This window comes from Rhinatrema bivittatum, chromosome 2 (assembly GCF_901001135.1).
Source record: "Rhinatrema bivittatum chromosome 2, aRhiBiv1.1, whole genome shotgun sequence".
NCBI classification, from domain to species: domain Eukaryota; kingdom Metazoa; phylum Chordata; class Amphibia; order Gymnophiona; family Rhinatrematidae; genus Rhinatrema; species Rhinatrema bivittatum.
In genome coordinates, this window is record NC_042616.1 from 223,631,452 (window position 1) to 223,652,167 (window position 20,716).

General features: G+C 41.2%; 1 protein-coding gene across 4 annotated transcripts in view; it reads right to left on the minus strand.

The window, feature by feature from the left end:
• The window catches only part of ANKRD28 (ankyrin repeat domain 28), an 805,300-nt gene that overhangs the window by 416,782 nt on the left and 367,802 nt on the right, over positions 1-20,716 (minus strand). For 3 of the 4 annotated variants that reach the window (XM_029589217.1, XM_029589216.1, XM_029589219.1), the window contains 2 exons: positions 17,006-17,120; positions 117-199 (listed from right to left, as the gene is read on the minus strand). In XM_029589217.1, the coding sequence (XP_029445077.1) occupies positions 117-199; positions 17,006-17,120 (198 nt within the window). The remainder of the gene's footprint in view (positions 1-116; positions 200-17,005; positions 17,121-20,716) is intronic. The other variant, XM_029589218.1, reaches the window with a different exon arrangement.

Below are 20,716 nucleotides of genomic sequence, written 5' to 3' on the forward strand. Positions count from 1 at the left end.
GCTGCATATTTATTGTGGATATCCTGAAAGCCCAACTGGCTATGGGGTCCAAGGACAGGATTGTAGGAATCTTTCCTTTCCCTACGTGTATATTGTATGACAGTATGCAGGCATACCTGAAGAAAGTAGCTTCCTGCAGCAATCTGAAAAGCCACTTAAAGCTGCCAAGTGTAGAGGGAACATCCCATGGATACCTCGTCTAAAACATATGATAAATATAAAAAAAATTACCATATATGTCAATACATGTAAATGATAAAAAAAAAAAAAACTGGAACTACAAAAAAAGTGTATCCAAGAATTAATCTTGTATCTTTTCTTGTATCAATTGGAACAACTGAACAATTGGATTACATATTTTACCTGACTAAAAATAGTGCTTTACTTCTATTTCAAATATCGATTAAAACTCTTTGCTAGAGCCTACATTTTATCTTATCTATAAACCTTTAAGGGATTAGTGAGTATTTTACAAAATGTCTTTCATTCATTGCAACAACTGTGGTGCTTATGTCCCAAGGCCTATCATTTGAAGAACAAAAGGGTGCCTCTTTTGCCTTCAGCTGAATGTAATCAAAATGGAGCTGATTCATCTAAGGGAGAAATGATCCACCTTTCAATTAATCTCCTAGTCCTTGAACCATCCAAAATCTCTCACACATCTCCCACAGAGGGTACAGAAACACAGCAAAAAATGGTTTACAGTGGGTTCTGGTAGAACAAGAAATGTGACAAAAAGGCACCAACCTTCCCAAACTTTACAGCACCCTGAGCGTCAACCCCCACGTCCACAGAGAAGTCAGGCTTCCAGATTTTAAAAACCCAGGAACAATTAGATAATGGTGGGCTCTGGCAGAATAAGGCCTGTGAAGAAGAGACACCCACTCTTCTCTCTCCAGTAGTACCCCTACAAAATGCATTTTCTGCATTGGAGAACACAGAAACCTCAGCAACAGATTTTGAGGGGATTTCTAAAAGTGAAGTCACCCTATGCACCCAGAAGCCCTTCAACAGACTCAAATGTCAGAAAAGAAAACTGCTTCTGCTGGGAGATTCAATTATCAGAGGAACCAATTTGGGAGCACCTTTTTGATGGGGACATAAGTTAAATACCTTCTAGGATCATCAGCTAGAAAAAATACTGACCAGATAGTCAAAGTCATTGAAGAAGAAAGTAGAAACTTTGATATCAGTGTTGTCATCCATCTGAGGATCAATGACCTCAACAGAAATGGTATCCATGAAGTACAAAAAGATTTCCAAAATCTAAGAAAAATAAGACACACTGCAAAGACTATTGCCTTTTCGGAAGTATTACTTGTTCAAGGAAAGGGTAATGAGATGCTAGGCCATATTGGTAATTTCAATTCCTGGCTCAAAAGCTGGTGTACAGACAGTGGTTTTGGACACATTGGAGGATGGGGTAGAGTATGAAGCAGTAAAAGGCTATATGGAAAGGATGGCCTACATTTGTCAGTAGCAGGAAAGAGAATACTATCTGAGAAATTCAGAACATATATTACCAGGCATTTAAACTACAGAACGGGGGTGGCAGGAGGCGGTCAATGAAAGTGACATGTCATCCCCAAGCAATAAAAGCTATAAACGATGTGGGAGGAGATAACAAAATCAAGCAGCTCAAAAAAGCGGAACAGGTGTTTAAGAAGCAAAACAAATCAAGGGAAAGAAAGTAGAAATCTATGACTACAAATACTTGTAGTTTGGGCAACAAAATCCCAGACTTGCAGGCCCTAATGGTGGAGGTAGTCTTGGACATTGTTGCTGTCACGGAGACATGGTTCACGGAGTCTCACGATTGGGATGCGGCCATCCCAGGCTATAACTTAAGGAAGGACAGATAAGACAGAAAAGGGGGAGGAGTAGCTCTTTATATCAAAAAATATCCAAGCAACTGAACTGCAAGGGCTGAGGAGTAGAGAAAAAGCATTATGGGCCGGCCTAAAAACAGATGATGGTGCATCCTTTTTTACTGGAGTGGTATACAGGCTTCCAACACAATCGGAAGAACTTGACAGAGATCTGGTCGAAAACATCCACAAATGTGGAAAAGAAGGAAGAAGTGTTGACTGTTGGAGATTTTAATCTGCCAGACGTAGACTGGAGAATTCCTTCTGTGGAATCTACCAGAAGAAGAGAGATAGTGGATGCCCTTCAAGGGGCTCTGTTCAAACAAATGGTAATAGAACCCATGAGGGAAAATGCAATACTCAACTTGGTGCTCACTAACAGGGGAAATGTCTTTAATGTCCGGGTGGGCACTCACCTCAGCACTAGTGATCAACAAACAGTATGGTTGGATATTGCAAATAGGATGCAAAGAAGTCACACAAAGATCCGGGTTTTGAATTTCAAAAATACGGACTTTGTCAAAGAAGACTGGGAGAAAATGGTTGAGGTGGAACAGTGGGCCAAACCAAAAGGAGCAATTACAAAGGCAACAAATCCATATGTTAGAAGAGTAAACAAAAGTAAGAGAAATAAGAAACTGATCTGATTCTCAAAGGAGATGGCTGATAAAATAAAAGCAAAAGGAGCAGCATTCAAGAAATATAAAGGATCCCAAAATGAGAAACACGGAAGAATATTGCTTGAAACTGAGGGAGACGAAGAAGGAAATCAAGAAAGCAAAAGTTAGGTGGAAGAAAGGATTGCCAAAGAGGTAAAGAGAGGTGACAAAACATTTTTCAGATATATCAGAGAAAGGTCCAAAGTGGTATGGTGAAACTGAAAGGTGACAATGATCAATGTGTGGAGAGATGAAGAAAGGCAGAAATATTAAACAAATACTTTCAGATCGGTGTTCACTAAAGCAATACCCTGGAGAAGGATCTCTGCTGGTTGACAAAACATTAGTGGAGATGGGATGGATGAAACTCTGTTTACAGAAGAGAATGTATGGAAAAGATCTAGGAAAATTGAAAGTGGACAAGGCCATGGGGACGGATGAGGGTACATCACAGGATACTGAGGGAGCTCAGATATGTGCTGGGGGTCTGCTATGTGAATAGATCCCTGCAAATGGGAGAGGTGCCGAATGATTGAAAAAGAGTGGTGGTGGTTCTGCTCCACAAGAGTGGAAGCAGAGAGGAGGCTGGAAACTACAGGCCTGGTTAGCCTCACCAAGGGTGGTGGGTAAATGAATGGAGATTCTGCTGAAGGAAAGGATAGTGAACCATCTATAGTCCAGGAGGATTGCTGGACCCCAGGCAGTATGGATTCACTAGGGGACTGTCTTGTCAGACAAATCCGACTGACTTTTTTGATTGGGTGACTAAAGAACTGGATCAAGGAGAGCGCTCAATGTGATCTACTTGGATTTCAGCAAGGCTTTTGATACAGTCTTGCATAGGAGGCTTGTGAATAAAATGAGAAGCTTGGGAATGAATGCCAAGTTGGTGGACCGGATTACAAAACTGGTTATCAGACAGAAGACAGTGTGTGATGGTGAATGCTGATATGAAGTGGAGAGAGACCTACCAGTATTAAGTGGAGTACCACAAGGATAGGTGTTGGGACCAGTTCTGTTCAATATCTTTGTGAGCGACATTGCGGAAGGGATAGAAGGTAAAGTTTGTCTATTTGTGGATGATACTAAGATCTGTAACAGAGTGGACATACCAGGAGGAGTAGACAGAATGAGAAGTGATTTAAGGAAGCTTATAAGAGTGGGTCAAAGATATGGCAGCTGGATTCATGCCAAGAAATGCAGAGTCATACATGTGGGGGCAGTAATCCAAAAGGAGCATTATGTGATGGGGGTGAGGGTTGTTGTGCACGGAGCATGAGAGGGACCTTGGAGTGACAGTGTCAGAACTCTGAGAGGCAAAAACAATGTCAAGAAATATATTCTTCACAGAGGTGGATGCCTGGAATGCCCTCTCAGAGGCATTCCAGGTGTGTGGTGTGTGTGTGAGAGAGGTGGGTGAAGACAAAAACGGTGAAAGATTTCAAAAGGGGCAATGGGGATAGAAATGAAGAAAGGAGTACATGGGGGTGAGGCGGTTACTACCCTTAACAAATAAACCACAACTTCAACATTGCTCTCTACTTCAATGGCAGGGAGAAAGGAGGAAAAAGGGAATTAAATATAGACAGCAAATAACTAGGACACTGAATTTTGTGGTCTGGGAAAAATAAACATGCTGTTACTACCCTTAACCAATAAGCCTGAAACTCTTGATGCAACTTAAACAGTACTCTACGGCAGAAGGTAACAGGGGGAATTTGGACTCTAACAACCACCACCAACAAGTGACCTGACTTTGATGGCCTGGGAAACTGATAAGAATGGGGGACTTGTTATGGCTCAACAGAAACTACCATAAACTTGCTGGGTAGAATGGATGGACCGTAGGTCCTTTTTTGCAGCCTTTTCTATGTTTCTATGTACAATACCTATCTGTGTACTTAATATTCCTACTTCACAAGGGAATGTGAGTTTTCTTTTAAACAGATTGATTGATATTTATTTTGCATCAATCATTGCAGCATTTGAGCAGAATTTACAAGTTAAAGGGTACAGCTAGTGATATTTTGAAGACTGACCTTCCTGTAATTGCATGAAATTTAAGCAAACCATTTTGAATATTCCTGAAAACTAAGACAAGCCTGCAGTCACTGTGATCTAGTTCTTCAAAATGTTACCAAGTGACAGCACTATGTATAAACAATGCAATTTATTCTGCAATATATTAAAATGATAAACACTTAACAGAAATATGAATACACCACATCCTTTAATAGCTATGATGTTAGCAAAAACACATACTTGCTCATATACTGCTGCAGTTACATATGTTCATCTATACTACTGGGTACTTTTAAATCCTGGGTCCTTCTTTCAATATATAATAAATTAATTCTGTGATCACCACTGATAAACATTTATGAATTCAAGCAAACTCAGGATTTACGGAAAATGTAATTTCACTTAGTGCCATTGCAGTGTGTATTACAAATGCTATAGCATTAGTTTGAAAAAAAAAAAAACGTAACAATTTCAGTTTATTTCTGATGCATGCTACAGCACTCCAGCAAATTCTCCTTTACAATGGTCACACAAAAAGTATGTTAAACAATATTTAATGTGGAAGAATTAGACTGTCATAAATAAAATAAAAGTGTGGATTCTTTTGTATCAACTAGATAAAGAAAAAATGTGTTATTTGTTGACTGGTTTGTTTTCCAAATCTTCAGATATTATTCTGAACTATTGAGTTTGTGTTTTCAATCAAGCAGGGAAAAACAGAGATGCTCTACAGTCTACAGGACAGTAATGCTAAGTATCCCCTTTTTTTTTTAAACTACTGTGCAAGCTCTCCTTTAGCTTGCCAGAATGACATTCTTATAAGTTTAGTGAAAAATTAAACAATAAAACAAGTCAGAAGATTCAGTCCATAATTACAGAGAACTCAATGAACAAGAATTCACAACCAAGGCAAATTCTTCCTTTCAGATTGCTCTGTGTCAATCTGGTCACAGGGAATAACAACTTTCCACAAAATACAGAGGAGATTTATTTTTGTATAACTGTCAAAGCTTTTCCTAAAAGCCCCATCACAGAGGGCTTGGACAGTCATACTATAAAATTTAACAAAAAACTGTGGAAAACATAAGGACTATAAGATGATGGCAGATAAAAAACTGCCTAGGCACATCTAGTCTGCCCGTTTTCCTTTCCTGTTGCAATACTAAAACTCTGGCTTTACCTTCACTTCCTCATAACAAAGGATCCTTTGAACTTATCTCATGCTTTCTTGAATTCAGTTACTGTTTTTGCCTCCACCACCTTCACTGGGAGATTGTTTCACCCCCTTCTTTGAAGAAATATTTTATGTTACCCCTTACTCTAAATTGTTTGGAGGCTCATGACCTTTAGTTCTAGAACTTCCTTTCTACTAAAATAAAATGCTCGCTTCTTATAAATTATTTATACTTTGAGGAATTCCAATGTTTAATAATCCACTTTCTCCTTTTTCCCTTTTAGGGTATACAATATGTAGGTTCTTTAGTCTCACTTGATTAAACTTATGATGCAGACTCAGAACCATTTCAGTAGCTTCTTCTGGATTGCCTCTATTCTAGGCCCTTTTGGAGAGGCCATATTCTAGATGAAATCTCAAAATAATACTTTATATATGTCTGCATTATCAGCCAATGACAGATAACCATCTATATATTTGTGTAATTTTTCAGTGCTTCAGAAAGAAATTTGTTCTGATTTATCAGCCTCATGAATACAACTATTTTATTCATTTAGTAATCATTCCTTTTAACATTCGGGCCAATACAGGCCACTCTCCTGTGCGCGCGATTCAGTATCTTAATTTATTTAAATTAGGCCCAGCGGTAAAAAGAGGCGCCAGGACACTAGCCGTCCCTAGCGCCTCTTTTTTGACGGAAGCGGTGGCTGTTAGCGGGTTTGACAGCCGACGCTCAATTTTGCCAGCGTCAGTTCTCGAGTCAGTTCCGAGCCCGTTGACAGCCACAGGCTCGGAAACCGGATGCTGGCAAAATTGAGCATCCGGTTTTCGACCCGACAGGCGCGGGCCCATTTAAAAAAATTTTTTTTTTTAATTTTTTACTTTTTTAAACATTCGGGACCTCCGACTTGATATCGCCATGATATTAAGTAGGAGGGTGCGCAGAAAAGCAGTTTTTACTTCTTTTCTGTGCACTTTCCCGGTGCCGGCAGAAACTAGCGCCTACCTTTGGGTAGGCGCTAGTTTCTGAAAGCAAAATGTGCAGCTTGGCTGCACATTTTGCTTACTGAATCGCGCAGGAATACCTAATAGGGCCATCAACATGCAAATGCATGTTGATGGCCCTATTAGGGCGCTATTAGGGTTGGGGGGTTGGACGCGCGTTTTGGACGCGCTATTACCTCTTACTGAATAAGGGGTAAAGCTAGCGCGTCCAAAAGCCAGCTAACAGTGCGCTCTGTCGGAGCGCACTGTACTGTATCGGCCCAATTGTTTGAACCAGCATTGCAGGGAAGGGTGAAGGAATAGGGGAGCAAACAGGACAACTGGGTCTGCAAGACCACAAAGTACCCCCATGGTGAAACTAATTACATCAGAATTGAGCCTCAGCCAGTGTCCAGAATTTCACATGGCCCACTGGCTCAGAGCTAAAAAGACAGTCCTCTCTTCCTCTTTCCCTGCACCACACGATCCAATCACCCATCCCTTCCAACTAATTGCAAACTTTGTTTATAATTTTATTGCAAAACTTCCCATGTTATTGTTCCCCCCTCTCGTTAATGCCTTATCATGTTTTTACTGTTCAATGTAAAGCGCCATGCCGTGCGTTTGTTCTTGCGTTACAATGTGAACCGATATGATATCCTGGATGAATGTCGGTATATAAAAATTTTAAATAAATAAATAAATAAATAAATAAATCTTCTTTCCTCCCCTATCCTTTGCCCAATACCAGATTTGCAGCTGGTACTCAGCAGATGATAGAGGCATTGTTGTGCACATTATCTATCCATCGTCAATCTCTTAATTGTGCAGCAAAGACCAGTTTTGCTCTATGAACTACACAAGGCCCCACAGCTTCACATGACCTGCTGTTCACTTCTTACCGCAAGACAGCTGTATGTGGCAAGCTTCACTGGCACTATGCAACAAAGGACTGTGAAAATGAAAAGGCTTGAAGTTGAGATAGACTGTCTGAAACTGATTGCACAGACATAGATGAACTGGGAGTTGGTGGAGGGATAACAGCAAACAGTAATGGGGAGTGGGAGAAGATGGAGGTCTCAAATGTGTATGTGTGGGAGGCAAGGGAGAGGACTCAAATAACTGTGTGACAGGGTTTGGGGGGGGGGCAGCAGAAGATGGCTCAGCATTTGACATAGGGGAGAAGAGGAGAGGACCCAGGATGAGGTAGAGGGTTCCAATATATTACTCCTGGGGGAATTCTGCAAAATTCTGCAAGCTTTATATTGGTCAAAATAACACAATTTACATGACAGTCTTTAAGTAATAAACCTTCAAAATCAATGGCAATACCCCTCAATTTACAATACCAAAAAACTCCTTCTTAAACATGAGGGTAACTGTAAGTTACAGTAATACATTATCAATTAATTTTTAAAATCCAGAAATTGGTATCAGAGTGTTCAGTGCTTCAATCTGCTGGGCTCTTGCCCACGAAGGGTTGCAACTCCTCTTATTTATTTGCACTTTTATAACGTCATTTACTTCTTTCCGTTCATTTTTTTGTCTTTATACCATAAGTGAAATTTACTCTAAAGATTACCCTTTTAAAATACCTTTCAGTGTGTATCCTAGTGAGCTAAAACAACTTATCTCATTTCTACTACTTCATAACTTTGAAACAACTCATCTCATTTTTGTTTTTTACTGCTGCTGTCGCCGTCTCTGTTGCTGTTACTTAGCAACAGAGATGGCGACAGCAGCAGTAAAAAACAAAAATGAGATGTTGCTTCAAAGTTATGGAGTAGTAGAAATGAGATAAGTAACAGCAACAGAGACGACGACAGCAGCTGCGCGTTTAACCTGCTAATTTACCGCCTACCCCTACCCCTGCGTTAGAGGCAGGGGGGTAAGGGTAGGCGGCAAACTTTCCCCCAGCCCTCGCTCACCTGCCCTGGCCGTGTCCATGGGTGCCAGTCTCCAGGGCAGCCCAGTCCTCTCTACCCTCCTCCCGAAGCAACGAAAAGTGAAAAAAGCGAAATTTGGGCGCTCAAGCAACATTTGAAATCCCCTCGCGACCCGACACGCAAAGTTTAACTTACTTTTCCCGCAGAGGCTAAACTGCAGGTTAAAAAAGCGATAGTCAGGGCACGCGTTACTGAATGAGGGGGGGGGGGGGGGATAGCTAATCCGATAGTTTACATCTCATATACATGCCGCGGGCGGAAGGGGTTACTTGTTGATTTAAAGAGGCGGCAAGAATGGGTTAAAGGGGATAGTGAATCGCGGGTTGGACTAACGCGGCCAAATTGTGAGTAGAAGGCGGGTTAGAAGCAGGGTAACCGCGGCCGCACTTTACTGTATTGACCTGTCTGATTGGCCACTGCCAGAAACAGGATTTTGGGCTCAATGAACCATTGATGTGACCCAGTATGGTACTTCTCACATTAGGCTTTCTTGTGTTAGAAAACTTCTCTCCTTTCAAGCATAAACAGTTTTGTACCCTTAAGGTAGTAGCTCTATGACCCTAAACAGCCATTGGCAAGTAGTTTACTAGTGGGGGGGGGGGAGGGGGGTTTCACCTTTTCTTTTTAAAGATAAAGCGCTATGAAACATATGCAGCATTGTGCAGAGAAGTATTTTAGAAAGTATTTTGATAAGATATTTAAATGCAAAATAGCAAGCACTGGTATGAGAACTTAAGCAAGCATGAGTATAAGCCCCCTTAAAAAAACTGAAAAACCAAAATAGCCAAAACATTTTAAAGACAAAGTTATTTGTCTTTTCAGAAATGCTTCAGCTTTTCTTTGAAAGTTTCTCTCTCAAGTTTGTTTCTTATGAATGTGGAAAGATTGAGTGAAATATTTTGTTTTTGAGTTTGGGTTTTTTTCCTTGCATTAGTTGATTGTTTACTGCAGATATCAAGTTGACAAATTGGTAGTTATCTGATTCTGACCTTTTGTCCTTTCTTCGTAAAAGCAGTCAATTACTCAATCAATTGATTTAAGTGTCATCTCTAAAACATTAAAAAAAATTATGCCTGATGGCTTTCATATCACATCCCTAAATTCCTTTGCTCCTTCCATGAGACAGGGGCCGACCAATGGCACCAGTAGCCCCTCTCACATGGTAAGGGCAAAGGGCCTCCGACGCCATTCTGTTTACTGGCAGCTGACGGCCCGAGAGGGAGAGATCGCTCCCGGGACCCCCAGAGCTTTTAGTAAGTCTTGGGGGGGGGATCGGGATGGTGGTGGTGGGGGGGAGGTTGTATTTAAGTAAATTTGAAGGGTTGGGTGGGGGGTTTTTCTGTTTTTTTTTCGGAGAAAAATTGCCGAGAAAAAAAAATGACCAGAAACCCAACCCGGCAGATAAAAACGAAGCACATCTCTATATACCCCCCACAGTGACATCAGTCTGCCAGTATTCTCTTCAAAAACACTGTGGAAAGACTAGCAAAACTTGATTAAACAGATAACCATTTCAATATTCGGCCAACAGGCACCACTGAGCTCAAACAAGAATGTATTAACACTAGTTAATACAAGGCCAGCTATCCCTGCCTAGTACCGCCGTGAAGGACATACAAGCAATCCATCTTCTGTAAAGGCTTAGTAACATCCAGATACCGGACAATGTCTCTTGACAACCAAGGGTTGCAAACAAATGATACTCCTCTACATCCTTTCTCTTTGTCTTGCCCTGCTTTGCATCGAACCGAACCCCAAGGTATTCTAACAACTGAGCAGGCTGAAGACTACTTTTCACCAGATTCACAACCCAGCTGAGCTCTTGCAACAGGGAGATCACCTTGTGGGACACCAGATGGCTCTCCTCCAGTGACTTGGCTTCAGACAGTTTTCCAAATACAAGTGTACTAGGATCCCATCCTTTCTCAATTCTGCCGCAACTGCTACCATTATCATGGAAAAGGTCCTGAAAGTGGTGGACACACCAAAAAGCAGTGCCCAAAACTGATAATGGCATCCCAAAACTGTGAACCAGAGAAAGCACTGATGTTCTAGTCGAATGGAAATGTGAAGATATGTTTAGACAGGTCAAAAGAGGTCATAAATTCCCCCGACTGTACAGCCATTATCACTGAGTGCAAGATCTCCATGCGAAAATGCGTCACCCGCAGATGACGGTTGACACCCTTGAGATCTAGGATGGGACAAAAGGATCCCTCTTTCTTGGGCACAACGAAATAAATTAAATATTGCCCCATATCTTCTTGAGACAGGGGCACCGAAATCACAGCCCTCAGACTGAGGAGCCTTACCAATGTATTCTCCACTGCTTGCTTCTGTGGGGAGTGACAGGGAAAGACCATGAACACGTCCCAAGGAATACTGCGAAACTCCAGCGCATATCCTTCTCATATCACCTCCAAGACCCACTGATCCGATGTGAGCTCGACCCACCTCTGATAGAAGAGAAAGGGGCAACCCACTATCTCCTGCTCCCGGGGGTGGGTCGGCAAACCTTCATTGGGAGGCTCAGGAGGATCTAGTACCCGAGCTCGCACCTCTTCTGGGCTGAGACAAAAGGACTGAGACCTTCCAAAAAGTTGAGTCTTCTGAAAAGTCGCTCCTCTATAGGGTCGAAAATGCTTGGATCCCCTAGCACGACCTCTCATGCTAAAGGAGTGAGGCGTCTGCTTCTTATCCTCCAGTAATCGAGGAACTGGTAATCTGCCCTACTTACTGGCCAGTTTCTCCAACTCGCTCCCAAACAAGAGCAAGCCTTTAAAGGGCAATTTTGTGAGGTTAGTGTTGAAGGTCGCATCAGCTGACAAATTTCTCAGCCATAACTAACGCCTTGCTGCTATTATCGAAGCCACCCCTCTGGCTGAGGTGCAGACCACATCACAGCCTGCATCTGCCAAGGTGGCAGCCTCTGGTTCTATAACTGCCCTGGAATTCACCCCAGAGTAATCAACTTCTTGAAAGAGAAGTAAACAAGAGCGAGCCACCAGGGAACAAGAAGAAGCTATTTGCAAAGTCATTGCCACTGCTTCAAATACCTGCTTAAGGATAGTTTCAATCCTCCTATCATGTACATGCTTCAAGGCCACTCCTCCCTCCTGGGGGATAGTCGTCAGCTTGGAGACTGCACATACAAGTGCATCCACCTTCGGAAAACGTAATCACTCTCACCACTGGATCCAAAGGGTACAGGCCTTCCAAAACCCGACCTCCTTTGAAATTAGCCTCTAGGGCATCCCACTTAGATCAATCAATTTTTGAATGGCCTCCATCACAGAAAAAAAACAAGAGGCTTTACACAGAGAAACCAAAATGGGATTCGTCTTTGCTCAGACATGGAATCGGCCCCAGGTACTCCCAGCATTTTCGAGGTCTGGGAAATCAGGGCCGGCAGTTTATCTGTATGGAAGAACCGTAACATAGTCCTATACGGTTCTAATCCTAGAGGAATTTCACCATCCTCAAGAGAGTCAGGATCGGCATCATCATCAGTGTCATCTGGATCTTTATTGGGTAGTCCCGCTGCTGCTCTAAGAGTACTCCGGCACTTACTAGTAGATCCAGGCAAGGTTTGCACTTGCAGCTCTGCCCTGGGAGCATTGGTCGGGGCTGAGGACTGCGCCTAAAGAAAGGATTGCAACCCCTGGACAAATTCTACCCATGAAAATGTAGAAGTATCCAGACCAGGGGTACCTGGGACGTACTCACTGAGCTGCCTTCCTCTACTGAAGAACCAGTTAGGGGAGTTCCAAAATCATGCGCTCCACCTGAAAAGCCTTTACCCAAACCTACATCCGGCAGGGAAGAACCAGGCTTAGTGAAATCAGAGGAAGAAAATTCTCCCTGAGCCTACAAACAGCACTGACACAAGTCAGCCGGCTCTTCTGGTTGAGATGCCCGAATATGACAGGCAGTGCAAGGAGAAAGGTGCTTAGGTTTCTTAGATATAGGGGCCATTAGATCGGCAGCACACTGATCAACAGCTGGAAGTGTATGTCTAGCTTTTTTATTTTTTTTAGGCATCCAAAAATTCTAGGTATCCAACCTAGGCATCCAACACTTAGGTGTCCCTAGGATAGGCAGCATAAAAAAATTAAGCTCATAGCAATGCTCAAATTGTGTGCACAGGTAAATGGACAATTACTTAAGATGCCGCATAACTTGGACTCACAGACTACTAGGCCTGCCTAAGCATCCAAAAACTGGATGCACAACTTGGACGAACAGCTAGATGCACACACCGAACAGACAGTCCTGTAGAGGATAGCCTAAAGAAAGCGTGCGAAACGTCTTTGGGGCCCACCACACAGTGCTAAGCGAAAAAGCCTCAGAGTGGGGCCTAGCCTACAGAGGCTGCCTAAACCTGCAAGGCTGCCCACGTCCCTCGACCTCCCACAGAGAGGGACAAACGTCGGAATGGCACGCTGAGCACAGAGACCAGGGGAAGGAGGAAGCACTAGAGCAAAAAAAACCCTCCTTCTCTGTCTCTAATTTTTTTTTTTTTTTAACTTACCTGACCTCAGACTTACCCGGCTGAGTACAGACATGGTCTCTGGCTGCAGGAGAGAGGACATTTGCCATCACCGCTGCACTCTGCTTCCTGCGCTCGCTGCCTTTCAGCTGCTTAACAGCTAAGCCCCGCCAGTTGAAAAACCAGCTACCAGACCAAGGCACTCATCCGAGGGACCACAGAAATCACCTCAGGAATTCTCAATTGGTGGAAGGACCTTTTGATATCACTGCAGGAGAGCGGGATGAATTTATTTATTTATTTTTAAATTGAAGCAATCCTCAGTAGGGAGATGCATGTCCACCATCTGCTAGAGATGAAAATACTGGCAGGCTGTCACTGCAAGGGTGTATATAACTGTGATATCAGTTTGCACCATTCTCCATATGCTGGTAGACGTGCATAACCCACTTGGTTCTGGATTCATCTGAATGGATGCTAAGAAAAGAGACAGATTAGTTCAAGTATGGTGCTGTGTCTTCTAGTGTGCCTGTCTGCCCAATAGTGTAACACATAATACTTCTTTCAATCCTTATGGCTCTCCATCTCTAGTAAATTAATGTACTCTCAAATTCATAGCTCTTAAATTAGATATATGATGTGCATGCTTAGCCATTAAAATTCTCTCCAGAGCAAAAGTAATCATTTTGTACTATACAAGATGGTGTGTCACAGAAAGACTGAAGATTGGAGGGTGGCTAATGTAACCCCCAATATTTAAAAAGGGCTCCAGGGGTGATTCGGGAAACTACAGACCAGTTAGCCTGACTTCAGTGCCAGGAAAAATAGTGGAAAGTGTTCTAAATAGCAAAATTACAGAACATATAGAAAGACATGGTTTAATGGAACAAAGTCAGCATGGCTTTACCCAGGGCAAGTCTTGCCTAACAAATCTGCTTCACTTTTTTGAAGGGGTTAATAAATATTTTTATTTATTTATTTATTTAAGGTTTTTTTATACCGGCATTCATGAACTCGTTCACATCATGTCGGTTTACAGAAAACAGGGGTGCGAGGAATACAACCAAAAACATAAATAACGTGATGAAGAGAAGCAGTTACAATTAACAAGGGCTAATGAACTGGGATTGTAAGAAAAAAAGAGAGATAGAGGAGATTAATAATATACAAGTGTACAAAATAAATATGGAGTCCAATATATACAATATATACAGCTTCTGATATGTAGTTATATATTATATATTATATATGTAGTTATATATATTATATATATATAATATATAGTAGATAAAGGTGAAATATATACAATATATACAATATATACAGCTTCTGATATGTAGATAAAGGTGAACTGGTAGATGTAGTGTATTTGGATTTTCAGAAGGCATTTGATACTCAGCCTTCATTGTGTTGAGCGATTAAGAAATTTTAACAAATGTAAGTGTAAATGAGAGGCTTCTAGGAAATGAAAAAAGTTATGGGATAGGTGGCAATGTCCTTTCATGGATTACAAACTGGTTAAAAGACAGGAAACAGAGAGTAGGATTAAAGCAACAATTTTCTCAATGGAGGGAGATGGGCAGTGGACTGTACAGGGACCCGTGCTTTTCAATATAGTTATAAATGATCTGGAAAGGAATATGAGTGAGGTAATCAAATTTGCAGATGATACAAAATTATTCAGAGTAGTTAAATCACAAGCAGATTATGATAAATTACAGGAGGACCTTGTGAGACTGGAAAATTGGGCATCCAAATGGCAGATGAAATTTAATATGGATAAGTGCAAGGTGATGCATATAAGGAAAAATAACTCATGCTGTAGTTACAGGATGTTAGGTTCCATATCAAGAGCTACCACCCAGGAAAGAGATCTAGGTGTCATAGTGGAAAATACATTGAAATCATCGGCTCAGTGTGCTGCGGCAGTCAAAAAAGCAAACAGAATGTTAGGAATTATTAGGAAGGGAATGGTGAATAAAACGGAAAATGTTATAATGCCTCTATATCACTCCATGGTGAGACCGCACCTTGAATACTGTGTACAATTCTGGTCGCCGCATCTCAAAAAAAGATATAGCTGCAATGGAGAAGGTACATAGAAGGGCGACCAAAATAATAAAGGGAATGGAACAGCTCCCCTATGAGGAAAGACTAAAGAGGTTAGGGCTGTTCAGTTTGGAGAAGAGACAGCTTGGGGGGGATATGATAGAGATCTTTAAAATCATGAGAGTTCTCGAACAGGTAAATGTGAATCGGTTATTTACTCTTTCGGATAATAGAAGGACTAAGGGGCACTCCATGAAGTTAGTATGTAGCACATTTAAAACTAATCAGAGAAAATTCTTTTTCACTCAACGCACAGTTAAACTCTGGAATTTGTTGCTAGGGATGTGGTTAGTGCAGTCAGTGTAAGTGGGTTTAAAAAAGGTTTGGATAAGCTCTTGGAGGAGAAGTCCGTTACTTGCTATTAATCAAGTTGACTTAGAAAATAGCCACTGCTATTATTAGCAACAGTAGCATGGGATTTACTTAGGTTTTGGGTACTTGCCAGGTACTTGTAGCCTAGTTTGGCCACTGTTGAAAACAGGATGCTGGGCTTGATGGACCCTTGGTCTGACCCAGTATGGCAATTTCTTATGTTCTTAAAGAGTATGAGAGTGAAGTATTGAAACGTTGAGTTGTAATAATTATAAACTTTAATAGGTGCTCCATATTTAATTATTTGCCACAGAGTTAAATTCTTCAATACAATGCTGCAAAACTATTCACTATATCAAACAGTGGCCATGTTTTGCTTGTTGGCTTCTTCGGGAGGGACAAAGCTAAAAGAACCTTCAGAGTTAAGCACTGATCTTATTAGTCATTCATGTTAACTCTGGATGTTCTCTTAGCTTTGTCCCTCCCAAAGAAGCAGACAGGCAAAACATGGCCATGTCAGGGGACTTATTTGCTTTAAACCTCTTTGCTTTTGAAAAGTTTGTCTCTGTTTGAAATAAAGTGAATGGTTTTCAGTACTATATGAAATATTTAACTCTGTGGCAAACAAACAGAAATTAAATAAGGGACACCTGTTAAAACGTATATCAACTCAATGATTGGATACTTCACTCTCACACTTGGACACATATTGATTTCATTTGTGTTAGTAAGCTACACCCACACTTGGATTTTGCTGAAAAGGATGGTTACATTTTTCATGAACTCCTCCCCCTGCTTCTCACAACCTATGGACTTATACCTATAAATCTGCTTCATCCATGTCAATCAGATCCATTAGTGAAAGGCTGTCAAATGGGAATAAAATGCTTTGGAAACATGAGTTAACCAAACAAAGTAAAGTAAGGTGAAATGAATACTCATTTTCACAAACTTACATCACTGCAAACTTACATCACTGCAAATATACAAATTCTGAAAAAAATGAAAATAAATGCCTGAGGCACAATGGCGTTTTGTTTTGTTTTTTCAGTAAAGAATAGGTGCCTGATCCATTTTATGGCAAGGCGGCCTCCACAATATTAGAGGGGCTCTGGAAAGCCTCAGGAAATTTAGTGTAGGCTCACCTAACTTGTAGGGCTATGCAAAGCTCATTAATACAGAATTCTACTTTAAGTTCTAATTTACTTTGATTATATTATGCTCTAACCTATAAATATTAACTTTCTGATTAAGATGCAGTTACACACTATAATTATAATTGAAAGTTTAAACTTTTCCAATGCTAATTAAATAGCATTTTAAAAATACATTTTCAAGATGATATTGAGGTCAAAAAAAGCCATCATCATATTGCCCTGCTAGGGCCACCAGATTAATAATTAATACGGAAAGATTTGTCCAAGGGAATAAGGATTACTTACTTTGCAGTGTCAGCACCACTTGTAATTAGAGTGTTTATAAGTAGCTCATGGCCATAACGAGCTGCTATATGCAAAGGAGTGTTCCCATTCTTGTCTTCACAGTCTATCTCAGCTCCTGTAATGCAAGTATAAACACACATACAGCGGTTTGTTAGAATATGAATATAATATCCTATAATTGATGGGGTGGGATTTAAATGCAAGAAAATAATATTTCTAATGAAACCAGACTAATTGGGTAGAGTGTACATTCTAAAACCTCAGGAAGCTTTCCTGAGTGGCACACACTGAAGCCAGGCAGATTGGGTTCCTCTTCACAAAAGTAGAAATAAGGAGAAATCTGGGAACTATAGGTAATTTAGTCTGACTTCAGTGGTGAGTAAATGAGTGGAATCACTACTAAAACAGAAGATAATGTGGTTTTTAGAATCCAATGCAACATGGTTTACCAGAGGTAAGTCTTGTCAGACAAATGTAATCAATTTTATTGACTTGATGACCAACAGGTTGGGGAGAGTACTAGATGTAATGTATTTGGATTTCAGCAAGCCCTTTGATGCAGTTCCACATAGGTCCTGGGGAAATTCTGCGCTACTGTGGAGTGCAGAATTTGCGCAGAAATCCCCCCTGCGCAGAATTTGGCAATTCTGCGCAGAAAATAGCAGAGGAGATCCCAGCATGCTGCGAACGGGGTGCGTGAAGACGAAGGCCCCAGCGAGCCGTTCGCAGCGAAGATGGAAGGCCCCCATTTGCCACGAACGGAGTGTGGCGAAGATAAAGGCCCCGGTGAGAGAGAATGGGTGTGAAAGAGGGGAGGGGTGTGTGTGAGAAAGCATGGGAGGTAAAAGAGGTAAGAGAGCAGGGGGGGGGGGAGGTGGGGGGATGCTTGAGTGTGGGATTCAGAGAGAGGAAGCCTATGTCCGGGATGACATAGAGTCCAACAGGATAAACATCCTGCATGAGACTAAATACAAAATTGAATCTTTATGGGTAGAAATCCCTTGTGTATCAGGGAAGACTACAGTGATAGGGGTATACTACCGTCCACCTGGTCAAGATGGTGAGATGGACAGTGAAATGCTAAGAGAAATTAGGGAAGCTAACCAAATTGGTAGTGCAGTAATAATGGGAGACTTCAATTACCCCAATATAGACTGGGTAAATGTATCATCGGGTCACGCTAGAGAGATAACGTTCCTGGATGGAATAAATGATAGCTTTATGGAACAATTGGTTCAGGAACCGACGAGAAAGGGAACAATTTTAGATCTAATTCTCAGTGGAGCACAGGACTTGGTGAGAGAGGTAACGGTGGTAGGGCCGCTTGGCAATAGTGATCATAATATGATCAAATTTGATTTAATGACTGGAAAAGGAACAGTGTGCAAATCCAAGGCTCTCGTGCTAAACTTTCAAAAGGGAAACTTTGATAAAATGAGAAAAATTGTTAGAAAAAAACTGAAAGGAGCAGCTACAAAAGTAAAAAATGTCCAAGAGGCGTGGTCATTGTTAAAAAATACCATTCTAGAAGCACAGTCCAGATGTATTCCACACATTAAGAAAGGTGGAAAGAAGGCAAAACGATTACCGGCATGGTTAAAAGGGGAGGTGAAAGAAGCTATTTTAGCCAAAAGATCTTCATTCAAAAATTGGAAGAAGGATCCAACAGAAGAAAATAGGATAAAGCATAAACATTGGCAAGTTAAATGTAAGACATTGATAAGACAGGCTAAGAGAGAATTTGAAAAGAAGTTGGCTGTAGAGGCAAAAACTCACAGTAAAAACTTTTTTAAATATATCCAAAGCAGAAAGCCTGTGAGGGAGTCAGTTGGACCGTTAGATGATCGAGGGGTTAAAGGGGCACTTAGAGAAGATAAGGCCATCGCGGAAAGATTAAATGATTTCTTTGCTTCAGTGTTTACTGAAGAGGATGTTGGGGAGGTACCCGTAATGGAGAAGGTTTTCATGGGTAATGATTCAGATGGACTGAATCAAATCACGGTGAACCTAGAAGATGTGGTAGGCCTGATTGACAAACTGAAGAGTAGTAAATCACCTGGACCAGATGGTATACACCCCAGAGTTCTGAAGGAACTAAAAAATGAAATTTCAGACCTATTAGTAAAAATTTGTAACTTATCATTAAAATCATCCATTGTACCTGAAGACTGGAGGATAGCAAATGTAACCCCAATATTTAAAAAGGGCTCCAGGGGCGATCCGGGAAACTACAGACCGGTTAGCCTGACTTCAGTGCCAGGAAAAATAGTGGAAAGTGTTCTAAACATCAAAATCACAGAACATATAGAAAGACATGGTTTAATGGAACAAAGTCAGCATGGCTTTACCCAGGGCAAGTCTTGCCTCACAAATCTGCTTCACTTTTATGAAGGAGTTAATAAACATGTGGATAAAGGTGAACCGGTAGATATAGTATACTTGGATTTTCAGAAGGCGTTTGACAAAGTTCCTCATGAGAGGCTTCTAGGAAAAGTAAAAAGTCATGGGATAGGTGGCGATGTCCTTTCGTGGATTGCAAACTGGCTAAAAGACAGGAAACAGAGAGTAGGATTAAATGGGCAATTTTCTCAGTGGAAGGGAGTGGACAGTGGAGTGCCTCAGGGATCTGTATTGGGACCCTTACTGTTCAATATATTTATAAATGATCTGGAAAGAAATACGACGAGTGAGATAATCAAATTTGCAGATGACACAAAATTGTTCAGAGTAGTTAAATCACAAGCAGATTGTGATAAATTGCAGGAAGACCTTGTGAGACTGGAAAATTGGGCATCCAAATGGCAGATGAAATTTAATGTGGATAAGTGCAAGGTGATGCATATAGGGAAAAATAACCCATGCTATAATTACACGATGTTGGGTTCCATATTAGGTGCTACAACCCAAGAAAGAGATCTAGGTGTCATAGTGGATAACACATTGAAATCGTCGGTTCAGTGTGCTGCGGCAGTCAAAAAAGCAAACAGAATGTTGGGAATTATTAGAAAAGGAATGATGAATAAAACGGAAAATGTCATAATGCCTCTGTATCGCTCCATGGTGAGACCACACCTTGAATACTGTGTACAATTCTGGTCGCCGCATCTCAAAAAAGATATAATTGCGATGGAGAAGGTACAGAGAAGGGCTACCAAAATGATAAGGGGAATGGAACAACTCCCCTATGAGGAAAGACTAAAGAGGTTAGGACTTTTCAGCTTGGAGAAGAGACGACTGAGGGGGGATATGATAGAGGTGTTTAAAATCATGAGAGGTCTAGAACGGGTAGATGTGAATCGGTTATTTACTCTTTCGGATAGTAGAAAGACTAGGGGACACTCCATGAAGTTAGCATGGGGCACATTTAAAACTAATCGGAGAAAGTTCTTTTTTACTCAACGCACAATTAAACTCTGGAATTTGTTGCCAGAGAATGTGGTTCGTGCAGTTAGTATAGCTGTGTTTAAAAAAGGATTGGATAAGTTCTTGCAGGAGAAGTCCATTACCTGCTATTAAGTTCACTTAGAGAATAGCCACTGCCATTAGCAATGGTTACATGGAATAGACTTAGTTTTTGGGTACTTGCCAGGTTCTTATGGCCTGGATTGGCCACTGTTGGAAACAGGATGCTGGGCTTGATGGACCCTTGGTCTGACCCAGTATGGCATTTTCTTATGTTCTTATGTTCTTATGAGGAGATTGTGAAGGAGT